The sequence below is a fragment of the Schistocerca gregaria genome, chromosome 4, assembly GCF_023897955.1.
Source record: "Schistocerca gregaria isolate iqSchGreg1 chromosome 4, iqSchGreg1.2, whole genome shotgun sequence".
Lineage (NCBI taxonomy): Eukaryota > Metazoa > Arthropoda > Insecta > Orthoptera > Acrididae > Schistocerca > Schistocerca gregaria.
The window spans coordinates 373,968,487-373,982,346 of record NC_064923.1 but is presented as its reverse complement, the minus strand read 5'-3'; the positions used below and the strand labels follow the sequence as shown (position 1 = coordinate 373,982,346).

Sequence of the window (13,860 nt, the reverse complement as noted above, 5' to 3'; positions counted from 1 at the left end):
GTCATATTGCATTAGTCTAATGAATGTAATTATAAAATCTACTGAGTATTCCTTATGAAAATAACACAGAAATTATTTAAAAAAATTAAAACATCAGTACCATTAAAGAAATTTTAAACAATATGCCACCTGCCATGTTATTAATAGTTTTTCATGGAGTACTTATTCACAATGATGTTCCCCAGAACAAAACCTAAACCTCCATGTACTGCTGCCTCCAGAACTATTGACAACGTAATTGAGACAGGTTGCAAAATGTACCTTGGGTATTAGTTTTTTGCTCTTATGTTATGTAGATATAATGAATCTTTCCTCTCTCTCTCTCTCTCTCTCTTTTCCTCTTTTCCTACAACTAGCTGTATCCAGCCACAGCACTTAAATGGAAAAGAAAGAGAAAGCACATGTTTGCAATATATATGGGGACTGCATATACATCTTAACCTCCTTCTCTCCCCTGTCTATGTCCATTCTGCCCAAACTCCCCCTTTCTTTGTCCATCACTTCCTCTTTCTTTCCCTCTCTCAATCCATCATCTCCCCCCACCTCTCTCTGTCCATCTACTTCTCCCCCCTCTATCCATCTCCCCCTGCCCCCTCTCTCTCCTCTCTCAGCCCATCACTCCTGCCCCCTCTCTCTATCCATCTCGCCCTTCCCATTTCCTATGTACATTTCCTCCCATCCCTCTGTCCCTTTCTTCTTACCCCCTCTCTCCGGCCTTTAACCTTGTTAACTGTTGTTGTAAATTCAGATTTTATAGTAGTATTCCAATCATAAATCAGTAAGACATAAAAACAACATTATTCTTGATAACAGTGATTTGCTATTGTGTATTTTATATGCATACTTATACACAGATTAGCCAAATTGTTATGACCTCTGCCCACTAAAAAAAATGACATTGAATGCTGCCTCGTGGTGCTGCGGGCATGTGGAAATGTGTTGCCTCTTCAGGTGACTCACATTTTTGCTGCACAATGGTTGTCACCACAGACACTGTTATCAAGATAAGCGGCGGCTCGAAACACATAGGCCACTGTGGATACAGGCTTGTGGGAGTAGTATTATGCTATGGGAGACACTCTTCAGTGCTTAAATGTGACCTGTGGTAGTAATTGAATTCGTGCTGACAGCTGCAAACCACATGCATCTCTTCACGCTTTATGTCTTTCCTGACAGCAATGCCATATTTCAGAAGTGTAACTGTCCATTACTTTGAGCTAGAACCAACTATATTGAACTCACATAGATGTTTTAGTGGCCATTTTCTCCTAATATGAATTCTATGGAACCCATCTGTGTCGCTATTGGGCACCATAACTGCGTACGAAAATCAGTGCCACATTATTTATACAAATTACATTACTTACACATAGATATCTAGTGCACACACCTCCACAAACTTACAAACAAACTATCAGACACTTGATAAACAGAATCAGTGGTGTATTTCATTCCAAAGACAGACAAACAAGCTATTAAGCAAGTGGTCATAATGTTTTGGCTCACTAGTGTGTACTGAAAAGTATGTAGTATATATGTGTCTGAAAATTTATTACAGTAAAGTATACACATTCTAATTAAATTGGGAAGGTACATTTTAAGATTTTTGGTAACAATATTTCCCCTTTATGTATTGCATGTATATATTTACTCACCAAGCTTTGGCAGAAGAACACACATATAAAAGTTTTTAAAGTTTGCTAGCTTTCAGAGTCAGTGGCTTCTTCTTCTGGCAGAAGTGTTACAGTGGAAGATGGGTGAAGGAAAAGCACTGATGAGGTTCAGGAAAAGGGATAGAATTCAGAAAAGTTGCCCAGAACCCTGGGTCAGCAAAGACTTACCAGACAGGATGAGAAGGAAAGACTGATTGTTGGGACTGCACCAGGTGAGATTTGAAGACCTAGAGCTTAAAGCTGGAAAATAGGGTAACATGCAAGACAGAGATTACTGCCAAAACATCATGCATAAGTCAACAAGAGCAAAAAGCTAAGTACCTTGTATGTGGTACAGGTGGTAGGAGGGCAGCGAAAAATAGACAGATCATAAAATAAAATATGCAGAAAACTAAAAGGGAGCAAAGAAAGAAATAGTTACTGTAAAGAAATTCTGAGACCCAAGAAATTGACATAAATTAAAACCAGGTGGGTGGCGAGAATCAAGGACATGTTGTAGTGCAAGTTCCCACCTCAGAGTTCTTAGAAACTGGTGCCTGGGGGAAAATATAGATGGCATGTATGATGGAACAGGCACTGAGGTCACAACTGTCACATTATAAAGCATGCTCTGCAACAAGATATTGTGAGTTGCCAGTATACATCCAATGTCTATGCTTATTCTTCCTAACTGATAACTTGGCGGTGGTTACGCCGATGCAAAAGGCTGAACAGTGTTTAGATAGCAGCTAGTATATGGCACATGTTGTTTCATAGGTGGCTCTCTCTTTAATGATGTATGTTTTGCCAATTACAGGGCTGGCATAAGTGGTGGTAGGAGGGTGCATAGGGCAAGTCTTACAGTGGGGGCAATAACAGGAGTTAAAGCCATAGAGCTGGGAGATGGGTGCAGGAGGAGCATAGAGTCTGACAAGGAAATTGCAGAGGTTGGGAGGATGACAAAAAGCTATTCTAGGTGCTGTAGGCAAAATGTTGGACAGAATGGACCTAATTTCAGATCATGATATATGGGAACAAACCTTAGATATGGGAAGGATAGCAACTGTCAAATTGTAATTACTGTTATTTGTTGGTAGGTTTAATGTGAATATGCTGCTGGCTGTGAAGCAGTCATTGTGTTGGTTAGCATGCTCAGCAACTGGTGGTCTATCTATCTCTTGGCCACTGTTTGTCAATGGCAATTCATGCAGACAGACAGCTTGCTGGCTGTTATGCTCACATAGAATGCAGTACAGTGGTTGCAGCTTAGGTTGTAGATCACATGACTACTTTCACTGGAAGCCCTGCCTGTGATGGGAAAGGTGATGGTTATCACTCAACTGGAGTAGGTGGTGGTGGGAGGATCTATGGGACCTGCCTTGCATCTAGGTCTGTTATAGGGATATGAACCATGAGGCAAGGGGTTGGGAGCAGGGGTGCAGTAGGTATGGACAAGGATATTGTGCAGCTTCAGTGAGTGTTGGAATACCACTGTGGTTGGTACTGATTCATGAGGGGCATGCTCCTTTGTGGCCAATGGTGGGACATGAGGAAGTGCAGGGCGACTGGAGAGATAAGGCACAGGACATCTGATTCTGTACAGGATTGGGACAGTAGTTTCATGGTGTGTGAAGCCCACAATGAGTCCCTGGTATATTTGGAGAGAGACTGCGAGAGAGACTGCTCGACACTACAGATGTGACAGCCATGGGTGGCTAGTCTGAATGGAAGGGTCTTCCTGGTATGGAATGGGATGACACTGTCAAAGTGTTGGTGGTTGTGTCCTTGGAGTCCTTCATGACAGCATACATGAACAAAACGTTCTCAGTTTTCAAGCCACATCAATTTGAATAAAATCCTTGAGCTTTCGATGCCCATCTCCACCATCATCAGGAGTTCACTGACTGCCAGGGCTGCTAAGCTTATATAGGCATGATGACATAATCAGCAGCCAATCAGATAGACCCAATGTGGCGTGCGCACACGAGAGTGACAGTTCTAAATGTTGTACCTGCCCCTGGCGCCACTTGACGTCACCAGTGCTGCCACAGGCAGTAGCTCCGCTAGCTGCCCAGGTCAACTTACGTGCACTCACCACATTGGGTGTATCTGATCGGCTGCTGATGATGTCATCATGCCTATATAAGCGAGAAACTGTAGCATCCCCGGCAGTCAGTGAACTTCTGACGACGATGGCGGAGATGGTCATCAAAAGCTGGAGGATTTTATTCGAACTGATGCGGCTTGAAAACTGAGAACATTTTATTCTTATTAATGGTTGATAGGTTTTATATGGACAGAGGTACTGATGTAGCCATTTTTGAGATGGAGTTCAACATTGAGGAAGGTGGGTTTCTTGTGTTCATGAGAATCAGAGGAGCAAATGGGGAGTAGGTGTTGAGGTTCTGGAGGAATGTGGATAGAACGTCCTCACCTTCAATCCAGATCACAAACATGTCATCAGTGAATGAGGTGACATCAATAGTGATGAGCAGGGCACCATATAGTAAAGTAATAGGAAGTGTGGAGAGTGTTCGGAGAATTTTTTTGGTGTCTTTTATATAGGATTGGAAGTTGTGGTTTATAGGCTGGAGTTGTTGGTCTATGAGAGCAGAGATTCCCTCAGTGGAGGCACGGTAATCGGCCACAATAGGGTGTTCTGTGTGGTTGGGTTTATAGACTTTAGGAAGCATGTAGTAGGTTAGGGGTTTGGGGAGTGGTAGGAGTGATAAGACAAATAGACTCAGGGGAGATGTTTTGAGATGGGCCTAAGGGTTTGAGGAGTAACTGGAGGTCATGTTGGATTTCTGGAATGGAGTCACTTTTGCCACGTAAACCCTGTGGTTCAAATCCACAGTGGTGGAGCCTTTGTTAGCAGGTAGGATTATAAATTAAGGGTCAGTTTTTAGGTGACAGATTGCAGTTCTTTCTGTTGATGTAAGGTTAGCTTGCATGTTGAGGGATTTGGAGAATGATGGTGAGGCACAGTTTGATGTTAAGAAATTCTGAAATGTTAACAAGAAGTGATTTGGGGGCAGTGGCAATGGATTATGGTTGGATGGAGGAGTTAATTGGGTCAGGCAATGTTCAGTATTGGTTTTCAGGTGAGTCTGAATCTAAATCTACATCTACATTTATATAGATACTCCATAAGCCACCATACAGTGCATGGCAGAGGATACCCTGTACCACTACTTGGCATTTCCCTTCCTGTTCCACTTGCAAATAGAACAAGGTGAAAAATTTCTTGTATTTTATCTTCATGGTCCTTACACACAATGTATGTTGGCAGCAGTAGAATCATTCAGCTGTTAGCTTCAAATGCCGGTTCTATAAATTTTCTCAATAGCGTTTCTCAAAAAGAATGGTGCCTTGCCTCCAGGAATTCCCTTTTGAGTTCCTGTAGCATCTCCGTAACACTTACATGTTGTTTGAACCTACCAGAAACAAATCTAGTAGCTCATCTTTGAATTGCTTTGGTGTCTTCTTTCAATCTGATGTGGCATGCTCCTTTACAGGAGAACCACCCTTTCCTAAAATACTCCCAATAAACAGAAGTCAGCCATTCACCTTCCCTACCACAATTCTCACGTGCTCGTCTACCTCATATTGCTTTGCAGTGTTATGCCCAGATATTTAAATGAATTGACTGTGTCAAGCAGGACACTAGTAATACTGTGTCTAAACATTCCAATTTTGATCTTCCTACTCATCTGCATTAACTCACATTTTTCCACATTTAGGGCTAGCTGCCATTCATTACATCAATTGGAAATGTTGTCTATGTCATCTAGTATCTTCTACAGTCACTCATCTTCAACACCTTACTGTACACCACGGCATCATCCACTAATAACTGCATATTGTTGTCCACCCTATCTGCCAAATCATTTATGTATATAGAGAACAACAGTGGTTCTATTACACTTCCCTGGGGCACTTGTCTGTGATGAACACTAGCTGTCAAGAACAATATACTCCTAACAGCTTCCATTACTTAAGAAGTCTTTGAGCCACTCACAAATCTGTGAACCTATTTCATGTGCTCCATACCTTCAGAAACAGCATGCAATGGGCACCATGCCAATTGCTTTTTGGAAATCTTGAAATATGGAGTCTGCCTGTTGCCCTTCATCCATAGTTCTCAGTTGTCATGTGAGAAAAGGACTAGAGGAGTTTCACATGGGTGATGCTGTCTAAAACTATGCTGATTCATGGAAATAAGCTTCTCAGAAAGTTTATTATATTAGAACTGAGAATGTATTCAAGAATTCTGCAGCAAACAAATGTTAAGGATATTGGTCTATAATTTTGTGGGTCCATTCTTTTACCTTTCTTATGTACTGGAATCACCTGCACTTTTTTCCTGTTGCTTGGGACTTTAGCGAAAGATTCATGATAAATGCACGCTAGGTAAGGGGCCAATGTTGTAGAGTACTCCTTGTAAAATCAAACTGGAATACAGTGCAGACCTGGTGATTTATTTGCTTTTAAATTTTTCAGCTGTTTCTCTACACCAGGTGGAGTCAGTCCAATGGTCAAATGACAGTATGTTTGTACAATTCTCCTTTCCTGTGTGAACGATTTCTTGAGCTTGAAATTTAAAAATTCAGCTTTCTTTTTGCTATCTTTAACTGCCACACCAGACTGGTCGAAAAGGGACTGATTGGAAGCATTAGACCCACTTAACAGTCTTACATATGACCAGAATTTTCTCAGGTTCTCCACCAGATCTTTTGCTAAGGTGTGATGGTGGTAGTTGTATGCTTCACGCATAGCTCTTTTCGTAGACACGTGAATCTCTAATACCCTTTTCATGTTGTCTTTTATGCATTCCCTTTTCAACTGAGGATACAACAGCCTCTTCTTTCTCAACATCTGTCAAATTTTGTTATTAAACCATGGTGGGTCTTTTCCATCCTTTATCAACTTACTAGGTACATAACTCTCTATACCACAATTCACAATCTTCTTCAACTTTGCCCATAATTCCTCTGCATCTATCTTACTGGAACTAAGTGATGCCAATTTCCTATCTAAGTGAGATGTTAATAACTGCTTATCTGCTCTATCTAGCAGAAACACTCTCCTAGTTTTCTTGAATGATTTATTAACTTTCATAATCATAGTTGCTATAACGACATCATTATTGCTAATCCCTGTTTCTATACTGACATTGTTGTTAAGGTCTGGCCTATTTGTAGCTACAAGGTTTAAGATATGCCTATTGCATGTGGGCTGCCAAGATAGCTGCTCCAGGCAATTTTCAGAAAATATGTTCAAAAGTATTTCGCATGACAGTCTGTCTGTAACCCCTGCATTGAATCCATAGACATCCTAGTCTATACTTGTCAGGATGAAAGTCAGCTCCCACTAGTATTGCACGATTTGGGTATTTACACACTATTGACCATAGACTTTCATTGAATGACTATAGAACTGTCACATCAGAATTAGATGGCCAGTAAAAACATCCAGTGGTAGGGTTAGTGGCAAAAAAACTGTTGCCACTATAGGGTCTGAGAGAAGTAGGGAAGATCTTTAACAAGTCCAGTGTGACTGAATTTGGGAGTGGTACGAAAGTAAGGCCTTTTGAAAGGACTGATACTTTATTGGGATAACGGCTTTTGAAGGGAAGGTTCATGACTGTTTCAAGTATATTTAGATTCTCAGTTATGTATGGTGATGGGAGGGAATCTCTGAGTTTGTGGTAAATGTAGTAAGTCTGTGACTCAGGATTTGTCAGCTATCAGGGGATGTGGGTGAGGTTTGGAGGCTGTTGTTGAAGTGATGGACAGAGGTAATGCAAGGTAGGAGTAGGCATTGAACAGGTTGAAGAGTATTTTGAGGTGGTGCTGTGCATGCTGCCATAGTTCCCGAAGGGCAAGAGTTGCAATGTGAGAGATGGTATACAGAAATTTGGGATTGCAGAGCTGTAGAATTTTATGGCTGCAGAGGAGGTATTTTGAGGATGTTTGGGCCTTATTTACATGGTTTTGCAGCACTATGCTGGTGAGGAATTCCAAACCTACAGCGTTATTTCTGATAACCATGACTAACTATAACCTCACCCACAGTCACTTCACTTTTGAAGGCTTTAACTACAAATGAATCTTTGGTACAGCAATTGGCACCTGCATGGCATCATCCTATGCTAAACTATTCATGGGACATCAAGAGGAATTCTACCTAACCACCCTGAAGGCCAAATGTCTCAACTGTTTCAGATTTACTGATGATATCATGATGTGGATCGAAGTTGAGCACACACCTTGACCTCAAAATATGGCTACATTAGTACCTCTGTCCATATCAAACATATCAACAACCAGCACTTCGACACCTGTGTCTCATTCCATATCAGGAAGACCCTTCCATACAGCTTCATCAGTAGTGACGAGCACTCCATCTTCAGCTGTACCAAGGGTCTCATTGAGGCCATCAGAGATCAAAATTACAATCCCAACGTTGTATTCTGCTGCCCACCATATTTTAGACCCATCCTTACTCCTCCCCTTGGTGGTTAGTGTTTTTAACGTCCCGTCGACAACGAGGTCATTAGAGACGGAGCGCAAGCTCGGGTTAGGGAAGGATTGGGAAGGAAATCGGCTGTGCCCTTTCAAAAGAAACAATTCCGGCATTTGCCTGAAGCGATTTAGGGAAATCACGGAAAACCTAAATCAGGATGGCCGGAGACGGGATTGAACCGTCGTCCTCCCGAATGCGAGTCCAGTGTGCTAACCACTGCACCACCTCGCTCAGTGGTTCCTCCCCTTCTCCCAACCCCTTGCCCCATAGCTTATAACCCTGTAAGGCAAGACTGGTCCCTTATATCCTCCCACCACCATCTGCTTCAGTTAAGTAACAAGCATCACTTATCCCATCAAAGGCAGAGCTACTTGTAAAGGCAGTCATGTGATCTACAAGCTAAAGCAACCACTGTGCTGCATTCCACAGAGCATAACAACCAACAAGCTGTCTGTCTGCATGAATAACCATCAACAAACTGTGGCCAAAAGACAGATGGTCCACCTAGTTGCTGAGCACTCTGCCCAGCACAACATTCCTCACTTCAATGACTGCTTCATAGCCTGCACCATCTGGATCATTCATATCATAACCACCTTTTCTGAACTGCACAGGTGGAAACTCCCCTGCAATATATCCTATGTTCCTGTAAGCCCCTAGCCTCAAGCTTCATTAGTCATCTTTCACCCACCTGTCACCTCCCCTGATCCCACTCTGGCACTGCACAGCCTTCTGTTCCATCAACTCACCCACCACAGTCTCTTTAGTTCTCTCCTTTTCAGCTTCCTTTCCCCTCCTCCCCCCCCCCCCTCCAATCTCCCATCCCCCACTCTGCCTATCCTTGCGACAGACCTAGCTGGCCTATCCTGTCCCTACCACATCCCTGCATGCTCCTCCAAGTAGCACTTTACCATCACCCAACCCTACCCTGTTACCCCTCCACATCCCTATCCTGGCCTCCCCATCCTTAACCCCATCACCCAGATTGCTTCACCCATCATATGCGGTTGCTCACAGTCTGGCCTTGATGGCCAGAGACTGTGGTCATGTGTGTATGACCTGTGCTTGTGTGAATGTTGTGTCTACTTTAGAATAAGGTCTTTTGCTGGAAGTTCACTTGTTTAATAGTCTATTAATTGTGCCTGTCAGTGACTCAGTATCACCACTGTAAGGTGAGTAGCAATCAGTCCATTTCATAATATTGTCATTATTCCATCCTGAATTTTCCATTGTTAGAATTTGGAACACATTATTTAAAATTTGAACTGCCAGTCTTTGTAACTAGTGGTGTCACTATGCCTAGAAATATATATTATCAGAATATTTTTCTTTTTGTGCTATGTTCTAGAATCCTCAATTACGAATATCTTCTAAGTTACTAATTTCCAAGCAAAATTAAATGTATCAGAAACATTACCTTTAATAATGAATCTAGTCAATAGTTTATTGATTATTTGTAATATTTGAATACTTCCCACACATACACTACTTAGAAAATATACAAACTTTGAGAAGTGACCAAAGTGGAAAAAATTAGTTATTGATACTAGTTGAAGTCATAATAAATGAAATACTTCCAACTTGCTGTGACACAACATCTCATAACAGTGATCCATCTGTGTATTTTCATTATTCTCCCTTTAGTAGCTTAGTTCGTGTTTACATGTGTTAGGACTTAATTGGTTACCTTTTGTTCCAGTTATGACTTCCTGATTGGTACAGAAGAAAACAATAACCAGAATCTCCATTTAAATTACAGCAGAAAGCTTGCATTATCACAGTTTTAATGAGTGGTGAACAAATAGCCTCACAAGATGATACAGCTAATAACAAAGAAATTACCTCTGTTCATGAACTGGAATTACCACAGACATCTGCGACACAGTCAATAAATTTATCAAAGGAATCGTCCATACCAAAAGTAAGATTTGAGGGAGATGATGAAGAAGCACAATGTACTAAGGCTGAGGGTGAGGGTGAGTTAGATGTGGTTGAAGAGGTGGTTGAAGTGGTGGTTGAAGAGGTCATTGAAGGTGAGGAGGGATTGAAAGATGTGACAGAAGAAGAAAATAAAGAAGAGATACAAGATTTTGAAGTGAAAGATGAATCATTTGTCAGTATCAAGGAAAGTAAATCAGCTGAGGAGGAAGAAGGTGCAAGAGAAACATTTACTAGACAGCTGATTCCTCATGTTGACCTAAGCATAATTGATTTCACTGTAAGTCAGTCATTATTTCTGTTAAAACACAAAAGCACTACATTATTAATCTAGATAATGCTGCAACAGTCTACCTTAATGCATATAAAATATCCCTACAGAAAGTAATGTCCAGAACGAAGCTGTATCCCATCACTGAAATGCAGCATTGGTAATAATTTATATATTTTGTTGATGCTGGGACCAAATCTGTCACATGTTTTACAACCATTGTTTCGCATCATTTACACAGTATCATCTGTATTTTATTTACTCTGTGAGTAGTTTTGGTCATTAAAAATTCAGTCAGTAGATATAACGTACATAAAACTCTGGATATAAAACACAAATCATGAAGCACATATAGGAAAGCATGCTGATAAGATAGATATCACATTTTCTTATGTTATATGTGTGACATTATGAATGATAAATATAAGATAACTATGTAATATTCTACAATATTTATTATTTAACTAACTAGGTTTTGGGTATTAGGCTATGATGAAGTACCAAAATAAATATGTGCTACTGTGAATTTTGTTAAATCAAAGATTTTAAACTAAGGCATCGAAAGAGTCTTTCACTTGCCAGTCAAAAAAGACCATTATTAACATTCAATACAAGACTACAGTGGAAAGAATTATTTGAATAAAAATGTGAAGTAAAACATTTAGCTTGATTAAATTGTATTACATGTTAAGTTAATGAAGTATATGACAAAGTACAACAATTGTTCAATGAAGAAAAATAACTGAAAAAGAGAAGAATGTAGTAAACAACTTTTAAGGACAGGACTAAGCGAGGTAATATTGTCTTAATAAGTAAAATATAACAAGTGATGTATATGGTGATACTAAACAGCTAATTGAAATTACAGCGAATATATGATGTAAAATTATAGGGCAAGTGAAATGGTGGTAACTGAAATAAAGTTACATGTGGGGAATGTAAGTGGTATGGATGATTTACAAAGTCATCTGGTTATGTTTATTTGTAATATTTGCAATTAGAAGAGGTTAATAAGGTAACTGTACCTGATGATTTAGTACAAAGTTTGGGCAAGTAACAATATGTTTATTATATTTCCATCATTTCTAGATGGTTTATCTTCCTCCTTTTGCACATTTTGTGTGGGACTTCATGTTGCTTTTTGTAATTGTTGTATTCATTAAGGGGTTGGTCTGCAAAGGTAGAGTTTCCTTTTCTAAGTCTCCAACTTATATGGTGTTCCTTCAAGCAGGTGAATACTGCCCCACCAGATTGGCCTATAATACATTTCAAAAAAAGTTTTGCATCACCTCAGTTCCAAGAAATCCAGAACCTGTACAGAATATTGAAATAGAGATCAACATAAAGTCATTTCTGCCCTTTTTATTGCTCATGAAAACCACACATCACATGTTGTACCACCATACAGTGAGACCTTCAGAGGTGATAGTCCAGATTGCTGTACACACCACTACCTCTAATACCCAGTAGCATGTCCTCTTGCATTGACGCATGGCTGTATTCATCACTGCATACTATCCACAAGTTCATCATGCAACTGTTAGTCCAGATTGTCAAACTCCTCAACAGCAATTTGGCATAGATCCCTTAAAGTGGTTGGTGGGTCACATCATCCATAAACAGCCCTTTTCAGTCAATCCCAGGAGTGTTTGATAGTGTTCATGTCTGGAGAACACGTTGGCCACTCTAGTCGAGCAATAACGCCAAAATACTGCCTATATGGTTCCACTATTGGTTGGAAGATGGCATTCACATATTATACAGGCATTATGGCACCTTCTATGACCACCAGTAGCATACATCGGCCCCACATAATGCCACTCCAAAACAGCCTCCACCTTATTGTACTCACTGGACACTGTGACTAAGATGTTCAGCCTGACCAGGTTGCCTCCCAACATGTCTCTGACAATTGTCTGGTTGACGGTATATACGGCATATATCGGTGAAGAGAACATGATGCCAATCCTGAGTGGTCCATTCGACATGTTGTTGGACCCAGCTGTACCACATTGCATGGTGTCATGGTTGCAAAGATGGACCTTGCCATGGATGTTAGGACTGAAGTTGCGCATCAGGCAGCCTACTGCACACAGTTTGAGTCATAACATGATGTCCTGTGGCTGCACGAAAAGCATTATTCAACATGGTGACATTGCTGTCAGGGTTCCTCCGAGCCGTAATCCATATGTAGTAGTCATCCACTGCAGTAGTAGCCCTTAGGCAGCCTGAGCGAGCCATGTCATTGACAGTTCCTGTCTCTCTGTATCTTCTCCATGTCCAAACAACATTGTGACTAAAAGGAGTCTCAACCTTTTCGGCCTTATATGATGGTCCCCTCTCTGGTTTGACCTCCATCTTTCTAAATTGTTCCGAAGAACGAGCCAATTGAGGAAGGGCGCCTTACATGGTGCACTGTATCTGTCATGCATTGAGACCTTTAGCCGGCTTTCTCGTCGTTGCAATGGTGTCCCACTCGTTCTCCATCTCTTGGGCGAGGATACGTCCCTGGGTGCGATTACCACGCTGCACTGTGCAGTGTTGCTTTTCGCTGTGACGACGATCTTATACATTTTTGCACCTAAGATCCAGCACGGCAGCCAGTCCGTTGTGGTGGGGCTGCCATGTACCCTGTTGGTTGTAGCCCCCTTACAACACAGGGATCGCTCTACTGATGCCTGCGCTGTTTACTCCCCATGTATGCCAAGGAGTAGATGCCCATCTCTCTGGGGCATCAGGACTCCCGGCAATGACCATCCTGCCAGGTGGCTCTTGCTGTGGCTGGGTGACACCCATGGGGAGGGCCCTTGGTCAGAGTAGGTGGCATCAGGGTGGATGTCCCACAATGAAGTGTGGTACATCATCTCTTGTTGGTGGCCAGCCACCAGCAGTCTCTAAGCATTCAAGGGCTCATTTTAAAGCTAACGTTTATGACCCAAAATCGTTCCCATCCCTGGCCACACCATGGGAGGAACAAAAGGCAACGAATGATAGTGACATGTATTCGCCCAGGTACCTCGTCTGTACCAGAGCTGATGGGGAATCCTTTGTATCCATGAAGCCTCAGTTCTTTGTAGAGCATTTGGAGGACAAGTTTGGGGAGGTGGAGGGCTTGTCTAAAATGCGCTCTGGGTCAGTTTTGATAAAAACAGCATCCTCCTCCCAGTCGCGCAGGTTGGGGGATGTTAACGTTACCATCACATCACATAAGAGTTTAAATATGGTACAGGGTGTTATTTTCCATAGGGACTTACTTCTGCAGTCCGATGACGACCTGCGTGCCAACTTAGAGCGTGGAGGTGTTCATTTCGTCTGGGGCGTTCATTGGGGTCTGAGGGACAATCAGGTTGCTACCGGTGTCTTCATCTTGGCCTTTGAGGGTGATACATTACCAGGAAGGTCAAGGTGATGGTCTACCATTGTGTCGCCAAGCCCTATATCCCCCTCCCCCGCCCCAATGCGGTGCTTTAA

General features: G+C 41.7%; 1 protein-coding gene and 1 non-coding gene across 2 annotated transcripts in view; one reads left to right on the top strand and one right to left on the bottom strand.

The window, feature by feature from the left end:
• Positions 1–13,860, top strand: part of LOC126267734 (leucine-rich repeat-containing protein 74A-like) — a 322,570-nt gene that overhangs the window by 58,753 nt on the left and 249,957 nt on the right. Inside the window, exon 2 of the mRNA XM_049973037.1 lies at positions 9,880–10,398. Coding sequence (XP_049828994.1) covers positions 9,967–10,398 — 432 coding nt within the window. The 5' untranslated portion in view covers positions 9,880–9,966. The remainder of the gene's footprint in view (positions 1–9,879; positions 10,399–13,860) is intronic.
• Positions 8,339–8,411, bottom strand: Trnaa-cgc (transfer RNA alanine (anticodon CGC)). Its single transcript has one exon. It is a non-coding gene; the product is annotated as a tRNA-Ala (tRNA).